At 34.3% G+C, this 14,945-nt stretch overlaps 1 protein-coding gene across 1 annotated transcript in view; it reads right to left on the reverse strand.

Moving 5' to 3' along the window:
* LOC111508593 (uncharacterized) overlaps positions 1 to 14,945 on the reverse strand; it is a 95,920-nt gene that overhangs the window by 23,406 nt on the left and 57,569 nt on the right. Inside the window, exons 2-3 of the mRNA XM_074185210.1 lie at positions 10,651 to 10,849; positions 8,138 to 8,428 (exon numbers count right to left, since the gene is read on the reverse strand). Coding sequence (XP_074041311.1) covers positions 8,138 to 8,428; positions 10,651 to 10,849 — 490 coding nt within the window. The remainder of the gene's footprint in view (positions 1 to 8,137; positions 8,429 to 10,650; positions 10,850 to 14,945) is intronic.

The raw sequence follows: 14,945 nt of genomic DNA on the forward strand, positions 1-14,945 counted from the left end.
AGTTTTTTCGATTCTTCCACTAACTCGATATTAATGCCATTGATTTATATGTTTATGAATTTCAAAATATCTATATGTACTCAGGTACAAACAATGAAACATTAGATTTTTGAGGGTTCAAGGGCAAACCGTGTTCTATTGGAGCTGTATGAAAATTATTCAGGTGTTCATTGGCCATCCTACATCTAGATTGGAAAAACAATGATAGATTTGGATGTCATCCGCATAGAAGTTCACTTTGCAGTGATTCGAATTTTTGATAAGATTGGAGGAATGAAGAGCAAACAGGATGGATCCATGTATAGCGCCTTGTGGTATTCCATGCTGTGGTTTATAGGGTCAAATGCTCTGTAAATGTTGAGATAAGCTAAAGCTGTACAATGTCCTTCATCTGAAGCTCTTACAAAGTCATCTACAACATGTAGCAATGGTAAGATGTTGAAGTCTGAAATGTGGTCCAGGAGTTGTACTTCTACAGATTCTTCTGATATTTCTGATATAGCCGGATGTACACTGATTTATATTATTTCTTCGAACTCGTTTTCTGTGACACTCTCACAACAGCACTGCCCCCCATTTTATGAAAGATATTTTCAATTAAGCAAAAGTTCAGCTTTATATATACTTATATATTTACATACTTATATATTTATATATTTAAATTATCACAATCAGTTGCATTTGTCTTAGTTTCAGTTTCAAAACCAAAAAGATCATTCACTTCTACAAAACAGAATTTTTAGGTATTTGAACAGTTATTTTTGTAATATTCAAATAAATTTGGCGGGTGTTTCATTGGGTTTCATTATTGGTATAGAATTAACGAAAAAATCATTAACTTCATCGACACTTTTCAAATAATCTGAAACGATTTTCTCCTTAGATAAGTTAATATTTTGTTTCACATTATGCCACATACTTTTCGAGTCATTATGTTGATACTGAAATGTAATGTCAAAAATGCTTCTTTTTCTATATTTGAGCGAAGCCTTATATTTTGTTTTCTTCATATCTCTCATTATGTCCGTCAACTATGGAACCCGTGGCTTGGTTATTCTTGCACTCATTTATCAGTGACATGAATCAGTAAACCTCCACCCCTAAAACTGATCTAAAGCCATCTGAATCCACAGTTTCATCAGTAATATGATTATTGAGCCAAGTTTCAGAAAGAAAATACTCTTCATGAATATTTTTGATGAGCAACTTCATATATGTCAACGAAGTAATCAAAGATCTTATATTTATGCTTCTCAACCTTGAATTTTTACAAAAAAAAAAACATGAAAAATCATCTCTAAAGTAAACAATGTGTGTTCTCGGATGAGAGTTGAACAGACAAAAAGAGGAAAAAAAATCACAAGAATGTGTATTCTCAATAGACAAGATGGCATAAGATGAAGGGAACCAAATACTGCAAATTCAATCCAAATTCTATTCATTATAATATTTTTTGAGATCGAAAACAATGAAATTCAATATCAAAGGTCACAACTTCCATAATTTCAAAGGGTCCATTGCATTTCACAAAAATATTTTTATATTTGTTCTGACCTTTCTATTGGTTCCAACTTTCGTCAGAGCTTTCTTCAATACTTCTTTTTGTGATGAGATAGAATTTCCACGAATGGAAATACCACTGTTTATACAGGTTCTACTAGGTTATTCAACTGTATCTGGTTTGGCTTAATTTTTCGTGATTTTGTCAATTATATCATGTCAATATCAGTATCATTTTCCGTTATTCCGAAAAACCAAAATATTTCTCATTTCGAATTGTTGGTCTTGTCTCTTCTGTCTTTTGATCAGGTATGCAATTACGTTTTCTTGTTCCTGTATTTTTGTTTTCATTCCATCATTGTATCTCGTCACTGTTTCTATTCGATCAATTTTTTTTTCTCCAAAATGAAAGCTAGAAAGTTCAGTTAAGAACTCTTCGTATGTACATAGGGAAGTGTTCCGTCCTCACCATTTTTATCGTCACCTCTTCTATTTCGACATTCAGATCAATGATGAATAGATCATTTATGATTCCGTTCTCAGAGGAAGCTCTTCAAGAAGAAATGAAGATCATAAAGCAGATAACAATTAACAAACATATTTCCGCCAACCAAATTAAAACACTGATATCCAATAAGATACAAAAATTGATCAAGAACGAAGTATACCTAAATCATGAAGAACCTAAAGAAGCTAAGAAATATGCTAGTATAAGCTATTCGGGAAAGCTTTTCGAATACATAAAGAAGTATTTTTCAATACTCAACATAATTACATCATTTACTGATACTAATAGTTGAGGGAACATGTTTTTCAACGCAAAACACAAAAGGGATAAGTGGAAAAAAGCAGGCATATATAGACTAGAATGTGGAAACTATTCTGCAGCTTATACAGGCCAGACAGGCAGAAATTTCAAAGTAAAATACCAGGAGCATGTATTATCGGATAAAAAATCAGGTATATATGGACATCCACAAGAAAAAAACCACACAATAAATGAAGAAAATATGAAAATTCTCCATACGTGTAATAAAATAGGGGAGATGAATTTATTGGAAACAAATAAATTGTTCAAAAACCCCAATTTCAAATAGATCAATGAACAATTAGAGCCATGCAGCTGGCCTCTTTTAAATTTGTGAATTTTTACATCCAGTTTAGGATTCATTCAACAGTTGGTAGTCGTGCCGGTAAAAAAGGGTGAATAGAAACAGTAGGGTGAATAGTAACAAAACTTCCAAAATAGTTTTATGTCACATTTCAGGGGGTAAAAATAGTGGTAAAGGGGTAAATTTCTTGTTGCAAGTTGACAACACTCTAAATTTGAAGGGAAAAATAAGTGTATGTGGTTGGTAGTATTAAGAGTCAAATTTATTGCAAGAATAACACGTTTTGTTTTAAGTTGATATTTCGTCATCTCCTGAACTTTACATGTAAGTATTATATCCTATCATGTTATGTTCTTGACTTGAACTATTTCTTTAGTGATAAATACCTATGAAAAGGATAACATACTTTCAGAATGTATGAATAACACACTTTTCTTTTTTCAGATTGTTATTTGAGGTTATGTCACATATTTAGGAAGTGTGGGGTGAATAGAAACACAGTAGACAGCTACTATGTAAAAGAGTGAGTTCCCTAGTTTACTTAAAAACTATATGAAGCGTGTAAATCAGAGAACATAATTGCTGGTTTTAGAAAATGTGGTATTGTGCCTCTATGTCGCAATCAAGTATTAAAGATGTTATCATCTTTAGAAGAGTCAGGAGCCACAACTCCTGTCTCTGCTATTGACGACACATTCAAGCAACTCTTGAAAAGTCTCAGAAAACCAGAAGCAACTGCACCTCACAAAAAACGTGTGAAAGTTTCTGTTGAGCCTGGGAAAAGTGTTTCTGTGACAGATTTTCCAATTCCAGAAGATCCAGTTCAGGTCGAACATACCGGTGGTGCTAGTACCGGTGGTGCAATGGGAGTTCTAGTATGTCTAAAAATAAAATAACAAGCAGGTCAAATAACAAATATGAGAAGGTGAGGAAACATAAAAATGTTAATTCCTCAGCTGAAGAAAAGTCAGAGTACTCTCTCCAAGATAGTGATGCAGAACTTATTCTATCTGACTCCGGAGAATCTGATATGGCAAACTATGCTCAAGAACTTGACCTCCAGGTTGATGACTTTGCAATTGTGAAAGTATATGGGAAACCTAAAAATGTGTTTCGAATGTACATTAGCAAAATCTCTCGCCTTGAAGAATATGGTTATGTTGGAATATTTTACAAGAAACCAATTTCTAACAATACATTTTTGCCAACTGAAGAAGAGTTCCTTTTCCTGAAGGACGATGTAATCAAGAAACTCATGCCGCCAGTTGAAGCATCTGAGGCTTCCTCTCGTATGAAAACAAGCATCAGTTTCCTTGATGATCTCAAAAACTTCACCATCTATTAATTGAATTAACTTGACTAACAATGATTCATTTTGTCATTTGTAATTTAACATTTGGTCAATACATACATTTTTTTATCAAAACAAGTGTTGTTTCTTTTCACCCCATGATAGTGTTACTGTTTCTATAAGCCCCACAGGTTCTGCAGTTGAAATATACTTGGAAAACAGTGTCTGTTTCTTTTCACCCCACTCAATGGGGTGAACAGAAACAGAATGTTTTAATTTTTTAAATTTGTTTCCTTGTAGTTAAGAAAAAACAATGGTGTAGGTTTGTAGAGGACTGCAAGGCCCCTAAACCAAGGTAGGTTTCAATTCCTTACATCTCATATTTATGTTCAAAGTTGAAAATTATTTCTATTTACCCCATTTTACATAGAAGATAAATAATATATTGTAATATTGGTATTGATTATTCAGGTAACATTTGTTATTTAAGGTACCTATTACAGGTGCCTGGCCATATTAATGTATTTTTAGGTACTTCTTCAGAATTTATGTATTAGTTACTTGAAAATGGTCTAATAAACCAAAACCGGTCCTAACAAATAATAAACTCAGTAGAAATTAGATAAAAATTATTCATTCTATGTTGGGTATTATAACCTTACACAATCTGAGGAAAAACAATCGACGGAAAAATTTGAACATTTGATTTTTTTTGACGTATTCCCAAAAGAACAAAGTAATTCACAATCGAGGAGGGAGTTTCCAAGCCCAGAAAAAATTGTTTTTCAAAACGTCGGCCACAAAAGAAAAATAGGTATAGGAATTTTATTTTATTCAATTTATTCTTCGATTTGTAAGCAAAATTTATGGATACGAGAATTTACTGAATAATAGGACTCCTCAGTGATTTGCGCAGTAACTTTTCGGAATGAACTCTTCAGTTTGCCTTTTATTATACTTCAGCAAATTCTCACTGACTTAGCTCCGTTTATTTTTCAGATTGTGGAAGGCACTATACTCAAGAAACAGTAAGCAATGTTGTGTCCTCCACAAGAAATATCTTTCAGATGATATACCTATAAGCACTCACAACAAACTTGATTTCATAACCAGTTTTGAACACGATTATACACAATTTCATTGGAAAGTGTCAAATTTTTGTCACTTTTTGTACCTTTGGAAAGTTGAATTGTTGTCATTCGTTGTTCGTAGCGGGAGATGTCATCACCTACACTTTCAGGCTTGTCCTTCTCAGGTGAGTTGGGTGGTTCAGCTTAATACCACTGATGGGATCTTGGCAGATCGAAACAGCGCTTTCTGCTGCGGTGAAAGACAGAAGGCGAATCTCGTTCGGTGGTTAAAATTGGAGCTTGACATTTTTCATATTAGACGATTGAGCCTTTTGTCGATTCAATAATATGTGGAATATTCGTAGGGGACGATGTTATCACCTTGACTACCAAGTAGAAAGAGGTTGTTCCACAATATTTTCATTTTCAGCAAACAGTTTTAATTTGTTTGAAACAGGATACAGACTTATTAGAATTGAAAGAAGTACTGCGGGGCATAGAAAATAAAAATTCTACTGGCATTGATGAAATTTCTGTAAAAATTCTACTGAACCTTCCAGATGCTGCTCTAGATTCACTAGCCACAGCTATCAATAGATCGTTTGGAAAATTTTCCTCATGTCTCTATACAGCTTTTCTCTTTTTACTATTCAAAGGTTGTGATTCAGAATATCCAAGCAATTAGAGACCAATCTCTTTACTTTCAACACTTTCGGAAGTGATTGAAAAACTTGTCAAAAAAAGGGTACTAGCCTTTCTAGATTGTCAAAAAATTTTATCAAACACCCAGTTTGGTTTTCAAAGTTCAAAAAGAACAATGATGCAATCTTTCATTTTCTTGAGCATCCTTATACGAACCTCAACAACGGGAAACTGAAGTAGCTGTGTTTTGTCACTTTTCAAAAGCCTTCGATTGCGTAAATCATAGTCTCATTTTGAAGAAGCTTTGCTTCTATGGTTTCAGAGGTTACTGGTATGACTGGTTTGCCTCATACTTAAGCAATAGAAAACGAATAGTACAATCGAATGTACAACTATCATCCAGTGGAGAGATCTTATCTGGTGTCCCACAAGGATCAGTTCTAGGTCCAATTATTTTTCTTCTGTATTTAAATGATCTGACTTTTACTTCAATTAGAGGAAATTTTACAATTTTTGCATCCTCTGCCATGAAAATAATGTTCAACAATTGAAATATATTATCACTAGTGACCTCAAAATGGTAAAAAATTGGTGTGATTCCAATTACTTATGTTTTAATACAAATGAATGGAACGTACTTTTAGCACCTCCTGTGAAGATTGGAGCCTAAACGGACAAACTTTAGAAAACAAAATTAATTCAAAATTGCTAGGAACATCTATTGATTGATGAAATTTGATCTGCATATTAGAACATTGATAAAAAAAATTGCGGCGGGATGTTATGCACGTATAGTTGTCACAAATGAACTGAGCACATCTAAAGCGATGGTTTACTACTCTATGATTGAGGCTCATCGGAGATATGGAATTGCCTTTTGGAGTTTTCATAGTCAACAATTATTACAATTAGTGTTTGTCCTACAAAAAAGGGCAGTTAGATACTTATGCAAAGATCGAATGCGTGAACCCTGTACACCATTATTCATCAGCAAGGGCATTTCAATCCTCACCTGCATTTTTATTCTAGAGTCTGTATGTCTAATACACAAAAACCTCAATACAGTTGATACTCCAAAACCATGCAGTCAAATGAAATATGTTACAAGGCAAATATCGAAAAATAATATACCTCTCCCTATTCCGAAATCCACTTTGATAAAGGACTCTTTGATTCATGAAAGCAAAAATTATATAATTACGTATCCTCCGAAATTAGAAAGGGGAAAATTGTTACAAATTAAAAAAAAATAATGAAAGAGCTCTACTCAAAAAAGTATTCTATTATCTCGAGGGCTTTTACAATGAAACTCTACTATGAATTCATTTTAGATATGATTTTATTCTCAGTATTTATTATTTATATTTTATTTTCTTTCTTGGTTAACTTTTTTGTGATTTTTTTTATACACCCACTCACTTCATCTATATTTGACATATTTTTATTTTTCAATTGATTAACAAATTTTTTTCCTAAAATGATTTGTTAATGAGAACTTGATTTCTTGAACAATGAAGGATATTTCTCTCTCTCTTTCTCCCTCCTCTTGAAGATGATCACTTGGTGATCGAAACACGTGTCGAGGTGTTAAAAATAGCGATTTGGTGTTGGGAAAAAACTCCAGTCATATTCATATTGAATAAATCAAAGATATCTATGCCAGCTCTGAAGTATTTTGGTTACATTTGGATGTGGAGAGGACAAACAAATACAACAGATTCGTTAAACCGCAAGGAGCTTTCAATATAACACAAAGTTATCTAGAGAGAATAATACAACATTGATTTAATTTCACAAATGAATAATAGATATTCATCTGTTCCACTCGCTTCAAGTGGGGTGCTATAATGATGTTCAAATTAAGATTCCTATGAAATTAAATCGCTTGACTTGCGGTCAGCTTATTACAGACTCAAGTCATTTAAGCAGTAACATTTCGGAAATTATTGATTTGCATGCATTTTAGACGATTGGGAGTACTCTATATTTTAGACGATTAGGAGCATTCTATATTTATAACTTTCGAAAATATACCGCTTTGGAGAAATGTTTCAGGAATCAGATTTTTTTTGGTGAACTCACACTGTAGTTTCTGTCTGGGATAGGTAATTTTTGTAAGGAAAATGTAAATACTGATCACTCATGAAAGTCAGTAATAATTTCAACAAATTATACCTATCTGTTCTGGTTCGTATTATTTTGAGTTAGATGTACAAAATGAAGAGAAGAAAACGATAATTTCTGTTGAAATAATATTCGTCAGGAATTCTCTGGAATATCTATAGATATTTGTTATTTTTCATGTTCCTTCCTCCAGAAGTTGATATCATCGAACACAAAGAAACCTACAACATGTTTCATCTACATATCATCATTTCGAAGTGAACTTATTCCTCTTCAAAATCCTTTAAAGGAACATTTTTTCTTATATATATTTTCAAGGAGAAGTCGTTTGATAAATACATAATACCAGATAAATACTAAATACCAGAATGAAATGTTCAACTCCGTAAGTACTTTACCTCCTCCTAAGTCGAGGACTCCTAAAGATCCTGAACCTAGAAATACTGCTCCACCCTTTCCAGGAACATTCAACCCAACAGTATCAACAGGTATGGCAGGGGGTGGCCTCCTCGGGATAATAACAGTACCTGTTGCCTGGGGTGGTATAAAATCTTGCGACTCTTGAACTGGTTTATCGACAGCATTCGAACTTGCATAAGCAATTTGTGGAATTTGATTCAGTTCTTGGATATGGGAATATTGACCAGTCGCTTCTGACTTGGAGTACTCAGGAACAGGCATGAGATTTCCTAAATTATAAGCTTGATTAGTTTGTACAGTTTCACTTTTTGATAATCAAAAAATTGTTTTGTTTGGTTTCCGGATTTTGCTGTGGTCTTTTTTGGTTACAATCTCCTAACGTTTCAACTGAAACTGCGACAGTCATCTTTAGTCACGTGGTCGACGTACTCTTCTTGACGTATCAACTGGAACTAACGAATCGACTGCAGTTTCAGTTGATGAAGATGACCGTCGCAGTTGCAGTTGAAACGTTTAAAGATTGTAACCAAAGAAGATCACGGCACAACCCGGAAACCGACCAAAATATTGACGCCAGCTGTGAAAGCCTACATTTCTGCCCCAAAAAATTGTTTGAAAATGTTGCATATTTTTAGAATTTGTGTTATAAACTAACTGTCGGCGGAAATCAATTATGTGACAGATATATAATCCAATGAATTGACAGTAAAATGGAAATAATACTGGGATTGAAACAATGGAAGAGTACAGTAAGTACAGTTATATGGTATTAAGAAAAATGTTATCGAGGAAATTGCTGAAACAATGGGTAACATAGTTAATCCTTGATTAAGACTTGAAATGTATGGTACTTCCATACAAATCCAAATACACCAACAAATTGGAAGTGGCTTCTGAAAATGCTTGTACACAAGTGTTGGGCAACCCGAAAGACAAATCAATGGAAAAAAGTCTGGGAATCACAAATGTCCTTCCTGAAAGCTCAGAAAGTATAGAAATTTGAAAATGTACAAGTTCGGTGATATTACTAGACAATGAATGATTCTGTTAACCAATAGTATGTGAGAAAACATAGTTCTTGGTGTACATACCCTGTCGTAACACTCATTGTTGCATTGATGATACTACATGTTTTCTGTAAATTTATGATCGTATGCCGAAGCAATCTAGTGATATTACAGATGTGAATCATCTACCTGCAGAGAACAAAAAAATGGAATTAGATGTCCATAATGTATCTTATATTTTGTTGCTCCAAAAATTGTGCAACACTGAAAACATTTTTTTTCATGAAATGAAGTTGTTACATGCCCATGGCTCATGGCTCATGCCCATGCCCATCTTCTTCTCGAAGATGATTTACTCAACATCCAGTACAGTTGACATCCAAAATCTACGTAGCTCTAGGAGGACGGTAGGCACTGGATACTCTCCATTGTTTACTTAGAGTATACATCCTATGTGACGAAATGTAGTCAGTTACAAAACATTTGTCACTATTTATATTGACTGTACCTCAGGGATAAAACGATTGCTGTTGTAATTGACTAGTAGGCTTGTGAGTAATCCCAATTTTGTGACGTTTCAATAGTTCTCCAATAGCCAGTGGTAAGTACGGCCTACTTGCATTATGAAATCGAAGCCACCGACCATTTTAGAGAACTCGTTTAACGTCACAATATCAATTCGCCAACTATGCAACACTACTCGATAGGCCATGAACGAAAGATATCCTTCGACAACTTCTGACACACGGAAACTAACAAACGCAGCATTAACATCAGATGCAGCTGATGCCTTATGCAACCGGAAAAACCAACAATTGTAGAACATATATTAGCCGAAACAGACTACATAATAACATACTCAGAATCTGCTATCGTGAATCAATGCACTACCACCCAAGACTTCATGGAGAAGCCATCAAGATTTATGGGCATCTCAATAATTTCAACAGACGAGAAGGTAAACAGGTCAACAGAAAGTGGTATCTAGTATTCAAGAATACCAGATATAGACTAGAATACAACTTCGATCGATATCCTATTAGCAGCGTACCTGTCAAATCGTCAACAAATCAGTAAAAACCAGCAAAGGTTCGAACCAATCAGAAATGAGACCACGACCTACCAGCACGGATTTTGTCACCCCAACTGTGAAAGTCGACATTCTTGAATCGATACAGATTTTGAATATCCTCTTCATTTTAATGAATTGACTTTCAAACAGAAAAATGCATCTAATTGTAACCGATATCACTTATGTCTTACTTGAACTCAGCATAGGATTAATAATCTATATATCACCGGAACATCGAAATATACTTTTATTGAACTTTCCACCCAAGTTTTGATTCAAGCTTGAAAAAATTCTGTTCACTCCGAACAAAAGTTTGGTTTATTATCTGGGACATAGTGCCTGACTGGATCTTTTCACTTGAATTTCTGTAGAGAATATCACACTCAATTTTGTAAAAGATCAAACGACTCACCATTTGCCTCTCTGAATAACTCCGCACCATTCAGAGAAATTCCATTAGACTTTCCAAAATTTTCTACGCTAATTCCTGCAATTTGTAACTGATGTGATTCTTTGGGGTAGGTCGATCTGAAATAACCTCTTCTTTTTCTGTTATTGACGTCCTCTTCAGATTCACTCAAAGCAAATAGAGCTAAGCAATACAGAAGAATCTGAAAATTGAATATTTACTTGACCTTTCTTATTTTATTCCGAATGTTCACTATGATTTGCTAATATCAAGGGAAATATCTGATAAAATTTTGTACCGGCATCACACTTTCTGATTCGAAAACAAATATCATCAGGTACAATACCGAATTCAAAATATCATCGATTGGAAGTAAGTATCATGTATTTCGATGAAATATATTGGATTGAGATTGAAAAAATCTCTTTGAAATTATTGATAAAAACCTATTGAAAACACTTCTCTTACACCCAAACAAAATGTTTTCAAATATGCTCCGAGTAACTTTTATGTAAAATCTCAATTCAATAACAAATCTAAAGGAAAATTATCTGAGAACAATTCGTTCAGGCCAGTCTCAACTCCCTTCACAGCAGGTTAATGGATTGACACCTATTAGAAAACAACTACTCCCCTGGCTGATACCACGAAGGGCGTTGGATTATATCCGACAGGTGTCAGTGCAGGATTCTTCACAGAAATTTTTCCTGCATATGCTGTTGGGGATACAACTGCCGCAATATATTTTCAATTATTGGAACACACTTGCAGACCGTTTTCGGGCTGTTTGGCCACTCGTCAGTACAAGGTAGTGTATATCATCAACATAAAATCGATGATTTCCGATAATTGGAAATCGAATTTCGTCAGAGTATCATTCTTTGAACTAAGCTGAAGCATACAACAAACAACAGGTTTGTCGTCGTCCCATCTGCCTGTGAACGAGGTAACCAACTGCATATCCGAAATTTGCCCAATTCCTCGTAGGTATAAGGAAAGAAAACTTTCACATATAGTCAGTGGGCATACTTGAAGACTGGCTATAAATTAAATGTTGTATGCTTCAGCTTAGTTCGAGGAATGATACTCTGACGGAATTCGATTTTCAATTATCGGAAATTATCGACTTTATGTTGATGATATACACTACCTTGCACTGACGAGTGGCCAAACAGTCCGAAACCGGTCTGCAAGTGTGTTCCAATAATTAAAAATATATTGTGGCAGTTGTATCGCCAACAGCATATGCAGGAATAACTTCTGTGAAGAATCCTGCACTGACATCTGTCGGATATAATCCAACGCCCTTCGTGGTATTAGCCAGGGGAGTAGTTGTTTTTTGATAGGTGTCAGTCCATTAACCTACTGTGTAGGGAGTTGAGACTGGCCTGAACGAATTGTTCTCAGATAATTTGATTTATAGCCAGTCTTCAAGTATGCCTACTGACTATATGTGAAAGTTTTCTTTCCTTATACGAGGAATTGGGCAAATTTCGGATATGCAGTTGGTTATCTCGTTCACAGGCAGATGAGACGACGACAAACCTGTTATTTGTTGTATGCTTCAGCTTAGTTCGAGGAATGATACTCTGACGGAATTCGATTTTCAATTATCGGAAATCATCGACTTTATGTTGATGATATACACTACCTTGCCCTGACGATTGGCCAAACAGCCCGAAACCGGTATGCAACTGTGTTCCAATAATTGAAAATGTATTGCGGCAGTTGTATCGCCAACAGCATATGCAGGAATAACTTCTGTGAAGTTATTCCTGCATATCTTGCACTGACACATGTCGGATATAATCCAACGCCCTTCGTGGTATTAGCCAGGGGAGTAGTTGTTTTCTGATAGGTGTCAGTCCATTAACCTACTGTGTAGGGAGTTGAGACTGGCCTGAACGAATTGTTCTCAGATAATTTGATTTATAGCCAGTCTTCAAGTATGCCCCACTGACTATATGTGAAAATCTAAAGAAATTTCAATCGTAACTGAATCAAGAGGTATGAAAAAGGATTCTCAGATGGACACTCGTGTATCTGCAGGTGATCAAAAACCATTTCATTATATACATACACTTCACAAGTAGAGTTTTTTGAAGAAATTTTTCACAAACATATGATGCAACCACATCCACTGCAGCGGAAAACCATTCGGAAACTTCCATCACCAAGTACCAAGAAAAATTTCCACATTTCAGAGAGTAATTGATCACAAACTGAAATCATCAAATCAAGAAGCATTGCAGGATATACAACTTTCGATTTTCTAATTTATTTTCATACAATTTATCCAACAGTTGAACAATTAAACAGTTCACAACGTTTTATGGGTGCGCGTCGCTAGTGGAAGAAGGCAAACTGATAGATTTAGGCATCAGAAAAATTGTTACATGAACTAACCATTGCAAGTTCTGCAAGTAGACAGTTTTGAATATATTATGGGTACACTGTTGTTTCAGGCATTTGCATCACCAAAATTCAGAAACTGGAATGGAATGACTGCAGTATTCGCATATGAAAGTATTCTTACATATTTTTTGTCAAGGTATTCAAAAATATAATGCAACCATAAAGTACCGGTGGAAATATGGTTTTATTAGATAGTCTATCCAGAATTCTAATTTCCAATAATGAGCATTGCAACTTCAGATTAACTATATCCAATAGCAGAGTCGAAATGAAAAATCACGTGCAAACCAGACCAGATTCTATTCAGAGACGATGTAATGTACACGTACACAGCAATAGTATACGATGCTGAAAACTGGGACATACTAAAAGATAAACTCAGACTGATTTTTCACTAATTAAGAACTGGCTCGAACATAAATTACTAACGGTTGACTTGGAAAAAACCAATTACCTACTTATCAGTTGCAATAATCTGAGCAGACCGCATTTTGACAGTCTTGAAACCGCTACTTCACAAAACCAAAGTTTATCAATATTACCTGTGAAAGAAATCAAATACTTAGGTGTAACCATTGATAGTAATTCGAAATGAAAAAATCACATTCTGTATGTCTGTATCAAAAAATTACAGAGTATCCTTTATAAATTCGAATACCTTGAGAAAATTTTGTCATTCAAGCATATGAAAACACTATACTTTGCTTCAGTAGAAAGTCACTTACGTTTCGGCATAGTAGGTTGGGGTGGTGCCCTATGAACACACATCAAACCATTAGAGATAATCCAAAACAGATTTCTGAAGTTGATTTTAGAAAAACCTCATCGATATTCTACAGATCTTCTATATAAGGAATGCAGGATACTTGACCTGAGGCAACTATATTGTTTGAATGTTATATTGAAATATAATAAAATAAAAAATGACGCCAGTTCACCTACGCATAATTATGGTTCCCGACAAAGACATCAATATGTTGTTCTACAGATGAGCAGATCTGTTTGTCAGAGAACATTTTCGTATATAGCACCCAAGGTGTTCAATTTTATTCCTGACCATATTAAAGAAATAATGAAATTTAACATGTTTAAAAATAAGGTAAGACGAATCATATATCAAACACCAAGTGCCAAATGTATTGAGAACGTCGAACCAAAGTTCTTCAACTGATTCATTTTATTTTATCTTATTTATACTTGCCTTTTGAATTCTTCATGCACAGGTTCAATTTTTATTTTCATAACTATTACTTATTCCAAATTGTTTGTACTTTTGAAATGTTCCTATTGATGTGTTTGCTTTTTTGAAGTACTGTTATTCCCATATATATTTTTTAAGCGTATTGATTTTTTGGTGGTGTTCTTGTATCGACCTGAATGTTTATTGAGTAGTTAAGTAATGTACTTTTATCTCGAAACAGGTGTTTGCTCGCTTATCGACTATGTATCATTTATGCAAAAAAAATACTGTATAAATGTTCTCATCTTTGTGTTTGCTTTTTGTATCACACTGTCATTTCCATATATATTTTTAACTGTGCTTCATGTTTTTGTAATGTTCTTGTTCTGGATTGAATATATTTTTCTTTTTATGTAGTTAAGTAAGGTAATTTCATTTCGAAACAAGTGTTTGCTCACTCATCGAGTAGGTATCATTTATGCAAAAATATTATATTCGCTATATACATTCTCTCTCTTTCATTAATAAATGATATTATTTTATTCCAGGTATGGTCTGACAGTAGAAAGAAGATGTGATTATTTCATTCAATTCGAAGAGGTTACCCAGAGTTATAAAGTGTAGATTAGAAACTAATGAATCTACATAAAGGATCGAAGTGAATGAAGATTTTGTAAAAATGGTAAACTATTGCGGAATTTGT

The sequence above is a fragment of the Leptinotarsa decemlineata genome, unplaced genomic scaffold, assembly GCF_025532065.1.
Source record: "Leptinotarsa decemlineata unplaced genomic scaffold, Ldec_3_MD MMD2_tig00026369_RagTag_RagTag, whole genome shotgun sequence".
In the NCBI taxonomy this organism is placed as follows: Eukaryota; Metazoa; Arthropoda; class Insecta; order Coleoptera; family Chrysomelidae; genus Leptinotarsa; species Leptinotarsa decemlineata.